The 14,536-nt window shown below is 45.7% G+C and overlaps 1 protein-coding gene across 4 annotated transcripts in view; it reads left to right on the top strand.

Moving 5' to 3' along the window:
• Positions 1 to 14,536, top strand: part of MEIOB (meiosis specific with OB-fold) — a 35,063-nt gene that overhangs the window by 9,176 nt on the left and 11,351 nt on the right. For 3 of the 4 annotated variants that reach the window (XM_014587028.2, XM_027770979.1, XM_027770981.1), the window contains 6 exons: positions 2,605 to 2,677; positions 4,934 to 5,129; positions 11,236 to 11,336; positions 12,117 to 12,169; positions 12,259 to 12,354; positions 12,877 to 12,975. In XM_014587028.2, coding sequence (XP_014442514.2) covers positions 2,605 to 2,677; positions 4,934 to 5,129; positions 11,236 to 11,336; positions 12,117 to 12,169; positions 12,259 to 12,354; positions 12,877 to 12,975 — 618 coding nt within the window. The remainder of the gene's footprint in view (positions 1 to 2,604; positions 2,678 to 4,933; positions 5,130 to 11,235; positions 11,337 to 12,116; positions 12,170 to 12,258; positions 12,355 to 12,876; positions 12,976 to 14,536) is intronic. The other variant, XM_027770980.1, reaches the window with a different exon arrangement.

The raw sequence follows: 14,536 nt of genomic DNA, 5'->3' as shown, positions 1-14,536 counted from the left end.
ACCTCACCAGCAGCAGGAGACCACTAGGTGGTCTATGAAGGGGCGAACTGACCAGGTGGACATAGAGCAGGTCAGACTCCCATACTGGGACCAGCAGATGGCGTAATGGTTACATCACTGGACTCTCACGTAGTCGACCATGGTTTGAGTCTCAGACCTGGCGCTTAAAAACTCACGCAGGGCACATATGCATGTGCTCCCAAAATCCCAAGAAGAGAAGGGAGGAGAAGGGATTACAGCATGGCCACCTCCCCAGGGGTGATTTCTCGCTTTCTCTCTCTCTGTCTCTCAGTGAGTGCACATGCCCTACAACAAAAACCTCTTTCCCTTTGTTTTAAGAATTATTTTATTTAACTTTTTATTTCTTTAATTTGACCAGAGAGGAACAGAGCAAGAGAGAGAGAGAAAGCAAGAAAGCAAACTGCTTTAGGACTAGGTCCTAGGTCTAGGACTCGAACCACGATCGGCCATGTGGGAGTCCAGTGCCCTTAACCACCATGCCATCTGCCGGCCCCTATAGCAAAAACCTCTCTCAAAAACAAAAAAACAAAAACAAAAACAACAACAACAAAAAAACCCCAAAAAACTCCCATACTGAACAAATCTACCTTCAACATTTACTTATATTAGGACTAGGTCCTAGGTCTAGGACTCGAACCACGATCGGCCATGTGGGAGTCCAGTGCCCTTAACCACCATGCCATCTGCCGGCCCCTATAGCAAAAACCTCTCTCAAAAACAAAAAAACAAAAACAAAAACAACAACAACAAAAAAACCCCAAAAAACTCCCATACTGAACAAATCTACCTTCAACATTTACTTATACCGTAGGTTTGGGAAATTTTCTTAAACTTGGGTCTCAGTTGTGAAATACTAGATCCCATCAGTTTTTCTGAGTGTTAAATAGGACGGCATGCCAAATATAAAGCAGAACCTAGTCACCCAGTAGATGACAGCTCTAACCTCACAGCAGAGACAAGAAGGCGTGTGTGCCAGCTCTCCTTCATGGCGGAAAATGAGAAGGCAATGAGAAATGCAGGGGATTAGACTGCTCCTCTCCCACGCGGTGGTATCAAGCAGCCGATTACCAACATCAGTTATCAGTACCTATGTGAAATACTCTCCTGTTGGCATTATGAGCTTTCAGGGTTACTAATGTTTCTCCAATTGAACAGTAAATTCCTTGAATATTCATGAACTAGGAAGGCAGAAAACTTTGTAAACTTTATAGGGACTTTGTTATAAACGTTCCTTGAATGAGTGCTGGAATGTCAGTTAAACAGAGAGGTAAAGACATACTTTAGGATTAGAATACTTCTTTTTTTTTTTTTTTTTTGAGGGGGTTTTTTGTTTTAGGGTGGGGCACCTCATTCAGTTATTTTAATTTGACCAGAGAGAGACACACACAGAGAGAGGGAAAGTGAGAAAGCAAGCCACCAGGTAAGTACCCAAACCATGGTTGGCCATGTGGGAGTCCAGCACCTCAACTACCATGCTGCCTGCTGGCCCCGAGCCCAGTATAAGTTTTAAGCTGCCAGATCTGGGACTCAAACCATGGACAACTACGTGGAAGTCTAGAGACGTAACCACTATGCCATCCACTGGCCCCAAAATATGTCAATGGTTATGAGAATGATGAAATAAGGGATTTTAAAAGCCTTAGGTTGATGATTATTATACATGTAAATAGGGTGTTAATGTGGTGGACTGAAAAGATGATGAATTTTGAATCTGAACAATTCTAACTCTATTCTTTTTTTTTTTTTTTTGAGAAGTTTTTGCTATAGGGCGCATGTGCTCAGCAGAAAGACAGAGAGAGACTGAGAGAAAGCGAGAAATCACCCCCAGGGGGGATGGCCATGCCGCAATCCCTTCTCCCCCATTCTCCTCTCGGGATCTTGGGCACCCATGCACACGCACCCGGCGTGAGTTTTAAGCCACCGGGTCCAGGACGTGAACCGCGGTAGACTACGTGGGAGTCCAGTGACATAGCCATTATGCTAACTGCTGGTCCCTCTATTTTGATATATATATATAACCTTAGGAAAGTTATTTAACCTCTGTAATCTTCAATTTTTTTTATTTGTAGGATAAGAATAGTCACGGAATGGTTATGTGAAGACTAAATGACAGATCACAGGAAGGCCTAATATAGGCCGGGAGGGTACTGAAAGCTTAGTGTTGAGTTCTCACAGCTGAGAGGTGGCAGAGCCCAGTGTAGTGCCCCAGGTGCCCCACTGCTCTAACACCCCCAGCACTGTTTCCAAGGGCGAGTGTGAAGTAGGAGGTCAGCTGAGGTGTTTGTTTTTCTGACGGGCACGTCCTGACCAAATCAAATGTTGAGTGTAAATAGATCAATGCAGTTATATCAGTGTGGTCATACATCGGGACTTAACCCCAAAGCATTAGACTCCCTCCAGGTCTGGCTTGGTGCATGCACCCAGGGTCCCAATTCTCACAGTGACACAAAAAGGTGGCTGTGAAAGATGCCGTGACACCAGCTCAGAAACTAGAAAGCACATCACTAGGTTCACTGCTGTGTACAATTTCTGTTTACCCTGTTACTGTTTTGTAATACCGTCATACTTTGCCCTTGGTTTTAGTGATAATTGAAAATCCCTTGATCCAGAAGAAAGAACTAGAGAGAGAAGAAAAATTCAGCCCCGCAACTCCTAGGTAAAGGGTTGTACAGCGCGAGCTCAACAGTCTCTGTGAGAATGGGCGTTCTGAGTAGTTTTGTACTGCATCAGCAGAGAGCTTACTTAGGTGCTTCTTCAACTTGGAGTTTATTTCTCTCACACTGTTTATCTTTGACTACGAGAGAATTTACTTTGAAACAGTCTTGTGAAAAAATGCTGGTTTTTTTTATTTTAGTACTTTGAATCTCATTATTAGATTTACAAAAATTTGATGTCAGTCACATTAAAATTGAGCAATTAGGAGACCAGCAGTTAGTGTAATGACCATGTCGCTGGACTCCCATGTAGCCGACCACAGTTCGAGTCCTGGACCCAGGGCTTGAACTCAGGCTAGGCGTGTTGTGCGTGTATGCCCAAGATCCCGAGAGGAGAATGGAGGAGAAGGAATTGCGGTGTGGCCATTCCCCCTGGGGGGTGATTTCTCGCTTTCTGTCTCTTTGTCTCTGTCTTTCTGGTGAGCGCATGCACCCTATAGCAAAAACCTCTCCAAAACAAACAAACAAACAAACAAACAAAACAAAACCTCGAGCAATTAGAAGAAAAGATGAAACATGGAAATCATAAATACTTGTTTTCATACTGAAGTGCCCTTTGCCAGCCTGTATAGAGCTGGCGAGCAATCTAATGCATGTACACCCACCTCCGCTACAGCCCTTTCCCCTCGGCTTTCTGACCTCGTCTGTACCGACACTCTAGTCTCCTCTGTGGCCATCTTGTGCCCGCACTGGACTCATTCTCTGAGCTTCTGCACTTTCTAGTCCCTCTATGTAGAGCACTCTTCTCATGTGTCTGACACTTGTTTCTTCTTGCCACTGATGCCTCAGCTTAAATGTCACCTCCTTCCACCTTCCCCGTCTGTTGGGTTGCCAGGACCTTGCCCTTGCTGTCACATACCCACAGTCACTGTCTGAGCTGACTTGTTTGTCACATCTCTCTCTCGCACTTCTGAGTTTCAGATCCAAGGTCTCGTCTGCCTTCATCACTGTACCCCTATGCACATAATCGATTCTCGGTAGACGTTTATGGGACACATGGATGGATAGATAGTGGGCAGAATTCTTGGCAGAGGAAACACGAAACCTTCTGACCTTCTCCACAAGAGCGCGTATTCGGTTAGGCCATATGAAACTGCTGGTATCTGACTATACTTTATCTGGAAGTATCAATGTCGTAACTTGCTAGTCTTACATGACTGAATATAGGGCAGACGCAAGCGTTGTGTGAGGAGAGGCGAGACACGTGGCAGACAGCTTTGCCTGTCATACCAACCTCACACTTTGGTGGCGGGCAGCCACAGCATGCTCAGCCGGGAAGCAGTCTCCATGTCTGTGATTTAGGCTCACCACTTTGACCACATGTACTTTGGTAACAGAGCCCAGTTAGGAAGCCCAAGTCGTAGTTGGAGAAGTGATGAGGTAAACAACTGAGGCCGAAGCAGGGGGAAGGAGGGGGATGGCAGGTCAGAGGAAGCTGTTAAGGAGGCTGCATCCAGAGGACGCGGGAGTTGATTGGCTGTAGGGGAAAGAGCTCCCCATTCAAGTTCACTGTAAATATTCGTATCTGCTTTATACAGCTCACTGCAGACAGAGCAAGTCCTTGGCCTCAGGTGCTTGGGCAGAGCAGTCAGGATCATAAGAGATAACCAGACCTTGCGTTTTATATTCCCTAACTCCCTAAAGTTTAGAGTGCTTTCGTATTCCTTTCTTTTCTTTCCTTTCCTTTTCTTTTCTTTTCTTTTTAGTTTTTGTTATAGGACGTGTGTGCTCACCAGAGAGAGAGAAGGAAAGAGAGGGAAAGTGAGAAATCACCCCCGCACCCCTCAGGGGAGGTGGCCACACTGCAATCCCTTCTCCACTCTCCTCTCAGGATTTGGGCCATGCACGCACATGCACCTGATATCACACCCCTACTTTAACCCCTAAAGTTTCATAGTCCTGTTTAACCCCTAAAGTTTCGAGTGCTTGCATAGTCCTACTTTTTAGAGAAAAGAGACTGAACTCAAAGTCCTGAACCAGGCTCAACAACTAGTATGCTTAGAACTCAGACACAGATTAACCCTCAAGACATTCTTCTAAGAAAGTACATTTTAGACAAAAAATATTTTGTAACATTATTCAGTGTTTCTAAGAGTAAAAAGTATACATTTCTTAATGTGGTATAGATTAATTAACTGTGGACCTGGAGGTATTTTTCAAGTTGAATAATCATTTGGTATCATGTTTTGGCAATTCAGCAGCTGTAAACTTCTGCTCAGTGAGAATCACTCAGCCATAAAAGTTTGTTCCAGCTATGAAGTGGACACCAACTTACTTTCTTTGATACACTTACCTGTTAAAGAGTCTCAAGATTATTATTCACTGGGTGACATTGTTGCAAATGGACACAGTCTGGCTGGGAGGATTATTAATGTACTGGCAGCTGTGAGGTCGGTAAGTTCAAGTCCAAGTACAACTGGGGAACTTGTGTTTGGAAGGTACTGGTGTGGCCAGTAGGGGTGATTTTTCCTCTGCATCTTTGTAGTAAATTGAATTAAGGAAGCAGAAACTCTTCTCATTCTAGAGGAACTGCCTTTTATCTGTGAGTGAGGAGTAGAGTAAAACCCTGTTTGAGCACTAAATGCAGAGCTAGTTAAAGGTGCAAAGGTGAAAGGTGAGCTCCTTGACTCAGTCTCCACTATGTTCCCTGAAGGGGCGTCCTGGGATTGGTCTGGGGATCAGTTCTGTGCTGAGGGGTGGGGAGTGGCTCAGCTGCCCACGGGGAGGAGGGAGCATAGTGCTGTGCTGAGGCCGGGCTCCGTGGTCCAGTGCGTCGCATGGTTGTGTGCTGGCGAGACCGGAAAAGACAGCACTACCCTGGGCGCCAGGAGGTGTGTCCTGCCTTTGCGTCAGTATTTGTCTCCTCTGTTTCAAGCTCTGAGCGCTGGGGTGTGACACACTGGCCAAAGATCTGGGTAGACCTCACAAGTAAAGTCTCACTGCCATGCAATGGCACGGGTCAAGCACTGCGCAGAGGGAGCCAGGTCATGTATGACCAACTGCAGTTAGAGTCTTTGCCTTGGCGGCTTGAAAAACACACCAAGCAGGTGCATGCATGCCCAGGATCCCAGTGGGTTAGAGGAACAGAGGAAGAAAGGACTATGACACGATCAGGCCCTGTTAGGTGCTTGCTTTCTTTTTTCTTTTCTTACTTTTTGCTAAAGTGTGCATGCACTCAACAGAGAAAGACAGAGAGTGAAAGTGAGACAGCACCCCACACCCCTATGGGGAATAGTCATGTTGCAATCCTTTCTGCTCCCTCTCTCCCTCTTTTGGGGTTTTGGGGACATTCACACACATACCCAGCACGTTTCTCAAGCCTCTGGGTCCGGGACTCAAACTTCGCTGTCAGTCATGTGAGATCCAGCTGCGTTAACCACCATGCAACAGGCTGGCCCCAAGGTATGCTTTCTCTCTGTTTTTTTTTTTTCTCTCTTACATGCACCCACACTGGTATGAAAATAAATAAATAAATAAAGTCGAGGCCGGCAGGTGGCGTGGTGATTAAGACACTGGATCTCACATGGCTGACTGCACAAGTCCCTGACCTGGCAGCTTGAAAACCATGCCAAGTGTGCATGTATGCATCCCAAAGTCCTGAGAGGAGACTGGAGAGGGGATTGCAGCGTGGCCATTCCTCCTAGGGGTGCTTTCTCACTTTCCCTCTTTCTCTGTCTCTCTACGGCAAGTGCGTACACCGTATGGCAAAAATCTAAAAAAAAAAAAAGTTTCACAAAATAAAGTACATGAAGAAAATTAAAGGAGAAATAGTAATTTCTCAGTATAGGAAAGGGTGAGAGTCAACAAACAAGCAAACAAAACCAGTGGTAATAGATGTCTGCACTTCTCGCAGCTAAGGCTATAAATAAAGAGTAGTTACCTTTTTGGGGGGCTGGCAGGTGGCACTGTGATTAAAGGGGCTGGACTCCCACCTGGTCAACTACGGTTCAAGTCCTGGACCTGGCGGCTTGCTTTCTCAATTTCCCTCTCTCTCTCTTTCTCTGATCCAACTCGAAAATGATAATAATAAATAAAGTTAAATAAAATAATTCTTTAAAAAATTCTTTTTTAAAAAAAGAGTAATTAATTTTTGGTTTTAGATGCAACTGACTGAGAGGGTGTTGACTCACCTGACAGCAATCCTGGCTGCAGAAGTCATGTTTGTCTAGCTCCCCAGCCTGGCCCCCCGCACAGCGCCTGCTGCGGGAGAGGTTCAGGACGATTGGGATGGCAGAGTAAACACCCTACACGGCAGTCGTGAGAAATAGTTGGGCCAGCGAATGGCATGGAGGGGACGGCAGCTGGGTCCCGCGTGGCCGACTGCACGTTTTTATTCTTGGACCCAGGGACTTCACAATTCTGCCAGGGTGTGTGTCCATACCCAGAGTCCCGAGAGGTGAGTGGAGCAGAAGGGACTGCAGCGGGGCGGTTTCCCGCTCTCTCTGTCTCTCTCAGGCCAGGGCACACACCTATAGTAACCTTAGACAAGAAGAAAACAGGTCACTTTCTAGCTATTTCGGGTCCGATTACTCACTGGAGTGCTAACTCATGCTCAGTTTCCCTACCGCGCTGTGTGATGCTTTCAGGTTAGTCGTGCAGTAACAACCACCTGAACCCAGTGTGGACATAAGCAAGCTCCTGAACAGCTTTTCCACTGCCCGCCTGCCCCAGGAGCCTGGCACCTCCTCTCATACGGTCACGCCTTTCTCTCTTTGCCGGCTTTTGTTCCCCTCATGCTTCCAGTCCTTTTACACTTCTTCTTCTTTACATTTTTATCTAACTGTCTTCCTTTTTTTCTACTCCATTCTCTTTTCACTTTAAAACTCTTCTCTGTGGGGCCAGCAGGTGGTACAGTGGTTAAGGCTCTGGACTCCCATGTGGCTGACTGCGGTTCAAGTCTCAGACACCATGGCTCGAAAATCACACGGGGCGTGTGTGCATGCCTGCCCAAAATCCTGAGAGGAGAATGGAGGAGGAGCGACTGGGGCATGACCATCCACTCTGGGAGTTGATTTCTCACTTTCCCTCTCTCTCTGGCAAGAGCACGTGCCCTTTGACAAAAACCTAAACAAACAAACAAACAAACCTCTTCCTTGTAAAAAAACAATGATTTTTTCAGAGAGAATGACCCCAACGAGGTCTCGATGTCATGATCCACCTCCAACCTTAGCTGGTGCACTGAGAGAAAACTCTGGGCATGTGAACTTAGAACCTTCCTATATGGGTCAGCCTTGCAGAGAATAGCATTAACTTTTGGATTCCCACATGGCTGATCACAGTTCAAGTCCCAGACCTGGTGGCTTGAAAATCACACTGGGCATGTGTGCATGTGTGCCCAAAATCCTGAGAGGAGAATGGAGGAGAAGGGATTGCAGTGCAGTCATTCCCTCGTGGGATGATTTCTCACTTCCCCCCTTTCTGTCTCTCTCTGGTGAGTGCACATACCCTAAGGCAAAAAACTAAAAATGATCCAAAAAACTTCTTTTAATACAACTGTTTTTAATTGCCAGAGGGCACATGTGCTTGCCTAAGAGAGGGAGAGAGAGAGAAGAGAGTGCACTGGCGTTGTCATACCCTAGTCCCTCCATTTCTTCTTCTTTTAAGAATTATTTATTTTAGGGACCAGCAGTTGGTGTAATGGCTATGTCGCTGGACTCCCAGGTAGTTGACCACGGTTCAAGTCCCAGACCCGGTGACTTAAACTCATGCCAGGCGCGTGCGTGTGCGTGCCCAAGATCCCGAGAGGAGAATGGAGGAGAAGGTATCAGGCGAGGCCATCTCTCTGGGGGGTGATTTCTTGCTTTCTGCCACTCTGTCTTCCTGGTGAGTGCATGCGCCCTATAGCAAAAACCTCTCAGAAATTATTTATTTTGTTATTATTATTTAATTTGACCAGAGAAAGACAGTAAGAGAGAGAAAGGGAAAATGAGAAAGCAAGCTGCCAGGTCCGGGCCTTGAACTGTGGTTGGCCATGTGGGAGTCCAGCGCCTCAACCACTGTCACCTGCCAGCCTACCCTCCATTTCTTCACACTGGGAATTCTGGTCATGCATGCACAGGCACCCAGAGTGTTTTCCTTATAAGTAACCCCAGCATCAGATGCAAGTGAAAGAGAAAATGCATACATTTGTTCTGTGTCTCCCTCTGGGAGCAGCTATCCCCATTTCGGAACAATGGGTGTAATGGGTGTAGCCTGGCTGCATTCCCTATTGATGGGGCCTCTGGCACAGAGCCTGCCACTTGGAGAACCCACTGCACTAGTGCATGTTGCCTTTTCACATTTCTTTTTTTAAAAATTATTTTATTTAGGGAACCAGCAGTTAGCGTAATGGCTATGTCGCTGGACTCCCACGTAGTCGACCGCGGTTTGCATCCTGGACCCGGTGGCTTAAAACTCACGCTGGGCGCGTGTGCATGCGTGCCCAAGATCCCGAGAGGAGAATGGAGGAGAAGGGACTGTGGCGTGGCCATCCCCCCTGGGGGGTGATTTCTCGCTTTCTGTCTCTATGTCTCTCTCTGTCTGTCTGGTGAACGCATGCACCCTATAGCGAAAAACTCTCCAAAAAAGGAAAAAAATATTATTTTATTTAACATTATTTATTTGTTTACTTATTTTAATTTGACCAGAAAGGGAGAGAGAGAAAGTGAGAAAGCAAGCTGCCAGATCAGGGATTTGAACTGTGATCAGCCATGTGAGAGTCCAGGGCCCTCAACCACCATGCCACCTGCTGGCCCCTTCATATTTCTTTTTTATTAATTTTTTTTTCTTTTTTCTTTTTGGAGAGGTTTTTGCTATAAGGTACGTGCGCTTGCCAGAAAGACAGAGAGAGACAGAGAGACAGAAAGAGAGAAATTAACCCCTGAGGGGGATGGTCATGCCGCAATCTCTTCTCCTCCATTCTCCTCTTGGGATCTTGGGCACACACGCACGCACACATGCCCGGTGTGAGTTTAAGCCATCGGGTTGGGGACTCGAACCGCGGTCGGCTACCTGGGAGTCAAGCGACATAGCCATTATGTTAACTGCTGGTCCCTTTTTAAAATTAAAAAAAAAAAAAAAAACAATTATTTAACTATCTTTCTTTCCTTTTTTTACTTTGACCAGAGGGGGACAGAGAGCGAGCAAGCGAGCCACCAAGTCCGGGACTCAAACCGTGGTTGGTTATGTAGGAGTCCAGCACCTTTAACCATCATGCCACCTGCTGGCCTCTCTTTTTTAAGTTATTTTTTAAAAGAATTATTTATTTGATTTTATTTATTCATTCATTTATTTTTAATTTGATCAGAGCGAGACAGAGAGAGAGAGGAAGAGAGAAAGCAAGCTGCCAGGCTCAGGACTCAAACCATGGTCAGCCATGTGAGAATGTTCAGGCGCTTAGCCACCACACCACCTGCTGGTCCCTTAAGATTTTTTTTTAAGTTTTGCTATACGGCATGTGTGCCAGAGAGAAAGAAAAAATGAGAAGTCATTCCCTGGAGGGAGAGCCATGCCACAATCCCTTCTCCTCTCAGGATTTTGGGCACACGCACACATGGGCACAGCGTGATTTTTAAGCCATCAGGTCCAGGACTCAAACTCATGCAGGAGTCCAGCACCTTAACCATTATGCCACTTGCTGGCCACTTTCATATTTCTAATGTGGTGTTTAAAATCTAAACGTCTGGGGTGCCTACAGGTGGCATAGAGGTTAAGGGTGCTGAACTCCCACATGGACGGCTGTGGTTCAAGTCCCAGACCTGGTGGCTTGCTTTCTCACTTTCTCGCTTTCTCTCTCTCATTCTGTGTCAATTTGATCAAATTAAAATAAGTAAATAAATAATTCTTTTTTGAAAAAGATAAACATCTTGGGACCAGTAGATGACCTAATGGTTATGTTCTGGACTACCATCTAGTCGTCGACTGTAGTTCAAGTCCCAGAACCAGTGGCTGCTGGCTGTTCTCGGTCATGGGGGGAGTGCTCACCGGCCAGTGAGGCTGGGGGACCAGCAGTTGGCATAATGGCTATGTCGCTAGACTCCCATGTGGTCAACTGCAGTTCAAGTCCTGGACCTGGTGGCTTAAACTCATGCTGGGAGCACGTGTGTGCGTGCCGAGATCCCGAGAGGAGAATGGAGAAGGGATTGCGGTTTGGCCATTCCCCCTAGGGGGGTGATTTCTCACTTTCTTTCTCTCTGTCTCTATCTTTCTGGCGAGTGCACATGCCCTATAGCAAAAACCTCTCCCCCCAAAAAAAACAAAACAAAAAAACCCACAACTCATACTGGGTGCTTGTGCATGCGTGCCCAAAATCCTAAGAGGAGAATGGAGAAGGGATTGTGGTCTGGCTATCCCTCCTAGGGGGTGATTTCTTGCTTTCTGTCTCTGTCTCTTTGGCAAGTGCACGTGGCCTATAGCAAAAATCTCTCTTAAAAAAAAAGGTAAACATCTGAGTATTTTCATCAACGAATGATTTGAGTACCTCTACCGTCTAGGTGAAGAATGATTTCCTTCCATTTCTAAGGTTGGAGAGCCAAAGTTCTTTACAACTTCAGACCGAAGGAAAGGCCAGAGGTGTGAAGTCCAACTCTGTGACAGGACAGAGTCTTCTTTCATGATGATATGGTAATCTTCCGCATCCGTCCCAAACCGTGAGCCCCTGCTCTTACCGAGACGGGACATTTCATTTCACCAGTTGATGAGTTTCCTCTCCAGAGAGGAGTGCTGTTAGGAGGTAAATGACTTTAAGAAGGAGAACAGCCTCTAGCTCCCGACTGTGCGTTGCTGTGGACTGTGCCTCAAGGTGACCTTCAGATGTCACAGAACTGCTTAGATGGACTCTCCTGTGACCAGTCTGGTCACTGTGTTCTTTTTTATAACACATTTCTGTGATTTCTGGGTAGAACCCTGGAGCAGGGCAGGCAGGGTTGTGGGGCAGCGATGGGGGCTGCACCCTGAAGCACGGCAGGGTACAAGGCGTTGTTAGACCCCTGATGCCTGGGTGCCGGGGAAGCAGCTGGGAGAAGTGCACTCAGTCCATCAAGTGTCTAGCTTTCCTCTGGGTGGAAGGTGTCCTACTTTCACGGTCTTGAAGGTGGACTTTAGTCTATAGACTTGTGTCACTCAGTTCTAACTAGCCTGGACTGACCAAGAGCTGCAAAACGAAGGCTGTGCCGAGCGGAGCACTGTCAGAGATGAGCGCGTGCACTGCGGGACGGGACAAGGACACGTGCTCTGCACAGCCGGCCAGTCGGAGCTGCGGAGCTGTTCTCTGTCACGGGGGAGTGCTCACCGGCCAGTGAGGCTTTCTTTAACTCCCACCCCCCTTTCTGTGGTCAATAATGTGTCGCTACCAGTTTTCTCTGGTATATTTAATTTGTATCTTTTCTTTTTAAACAAATGCAGTTGGGACAATGAATCCATTCTACTTGCACAGAGCTGGGTACCCCGGGAAACAGGTGTGATTTGATAACTGTGTTCAGTATTTGTCATTTTAGAAATATCCTCATGTAATCAATCATTTTAATGTGGCCTTTCCCCCAAACAGTAATATTTGCTGCAGATATACGAATAAGTTTTGACAAATTTAGGAACTGCATGACTGCAACAGTAACCTCAAAAACTATTATTACAGCTAATCCAGGTAAAAAGTTCTCTGAAAGCTTCAACCCTTTGGAGATGTCTGCGTACATACTCCAATGTTTGTATAGCATATTTACTCTCTGAAAGCTTCAGCTCTTTGGAGATGTCTGTGTACATACTCCAATGTTTGTATAGCATATTTAAGTCTGAAAATGCAGCTTGGATTTAATTTGAATAAAAAATTTGTTTAATAGGACTTTTTAAAAACTTACAATGAGGGACCAGCAGATGGCGTAATGGTTACATTGTTAGACTCCCATATGTCTGTAAGAAAAAAATATATATGTATTTAAATTAGAATACTGTACCACACGGTTTGTAAGCTGCTGTTTCCACTGACATTATGGTATACATCTCTTCATGCTAATAGCGTTCTCCATCACATTATTAATGGTCGCATAATATGCTATTTGATTATATTCTTATATAGCTTCACTTTTCACTATTAAAAATAGTTTTGGAGAATTCACAATGAAGTAAAAGATAATCAGCTTTTGTTTTACTTATGCATTTTTAACTTAAGATACACCGGAAGCTAACATCCTACTGAATTTTATAAGAGAAAACAAAGGAACAAATGTTCTGGATGATGAAATGGACTTTTTGAAAGAATCCATAAACTGTAAGTGCCTGTTTAAATAATAATATTATTTGATCTTCTAAAGGACCAAAATTGGGCCTGTTGCTTTTTGTTTGACATAGTAAAAAATACCGCATTTTAATTCTCTAATTACTATATTTCCACTTTTAGAAAGGTAGTTTAGGGGCCAGCAGGTGGTGTGGTGGTTAAGGTGCTAGATCCCCAAATGGCTGAGTGGGTTCAAGTCCTGGACCTGGCAGCTTGAAAAATCATGCTGGGGGGCCAGCAGGTGGTGTGGTGGTTAAGGCACTGGACTTCCACATGGCTGACCACAGTTCGAATCCCAGACCTGGCAACTTGCTTTCTCTTTCTCTCTCTGGACAAATTGAATAATAAATTAATGAATAAATAAATAAATGACACTAAATATTTAATTCTTGAAAAAAAAAAAGAAAACTCATGCTGTGTGTGCGTGTCCAAAATCCGGGGCTCGGGTGGAGGAGAGGGACTGTGGCATGGCCATTCACTCTGGGGAGTGGTTTCTTACTCCCACGTGGGAGTATCCAGCACCTTAGCCACCATGCCACCTGCTGGCCCCCAGCAGTGTATCTGTGAGGTCTGTCCGCACTGCTGTGCAGCACCCCTCATTGCCGTCTGCTTCTCTGTGCTCGGGCTGTAGGAAAGTCACAGAATATTTTTCTATTTTCTATGTGCAGATGCACCACGACTTCCCCAGTGACACAGTACATGCATAGAACACAATTCGTTTCTCTATAATTTCTAGTTTTTTCTATGACAAAACTTCTGTTTTCATTTTGATTGTGACTTTAGATTAACTTATGTGTGTTTTTCTGTTGACTATATAGCTAGGAGTAGAATTGCTTTGCATGCATTTTCACCTTTAGGTGAATCTGCCAAGTGGTTTTCCAGAGTATTTGTTCCACCTCACAGTTCCACTAGCCATGTTTGCAACCTCACCAACATCTGTATCGGTAGTCTCTCTTTTCTTTTAATTTGCCAGAGAGCATTTGCACTCACCAGAGAGAAAGGAAGAGGGAGAAGGCACCTCTTAATAGGGCATGGGCATGGCACTCCCACCCCTCTGACTCTCCCTCCCGCTGGGATCCGGGGCACTCACACACACACACACACACACACAACACATGCCCGGTGTGAATTTTAAGCCACCGGATCCGGGACGTTAACCGCGGTCGACTATGTGGGAGTCCAGCGACATAGCCATTACACTAACTGCTGGTTCTCAAAGAGAGATTTTTGCTATAGGGCTCGTGCTTTCACTGGAGAGTTGGAGACAGAGAGACAGAAAACGAGAAATAACATCTCCCCGAGGAGGGATGGCCACACCACGGTCCCTGCTCCTCCATTCCCCTTTTGGGAGTTTGGGCATGCATGCACATGTGCCAAGCTGGAGTTCCAAGTTGTTTGGTCTGGGATTCGAACTGCAGTCGACCATGTGGGAGTCCAGTGACGTAATCATTACACCATCTGCTGGTCCCTATTGTTAGTCTTTTAAATGGAGATGTTTAATAGACTTCTACTCGTGAAGAACTTTTTTTTTTTTTGGAGAGGTTTTTGCTATAGG

The sequence above is a fragment of the Tupaia chinensis genome, unplaced genomic scaffold (genome assembly GCF_000334495.1).
Source record: "Tupaia chinensis unplaced genomic scaffold, TupChi_1.0 Scaffold000178_1, whole genome shotgun sequence".
NCBI classification, from domain to species: Eukaryota; Metazoa; Chordata; class Mammalia; order Scandentia; family Tupaiidae; genus Tupaia; species Tupaia belangeri.
The sequence above is the reverse complement of the archived record's forward strand: the minus strand, read 5'-3'. Positions and strand labels throughout refer to the sequence as shown.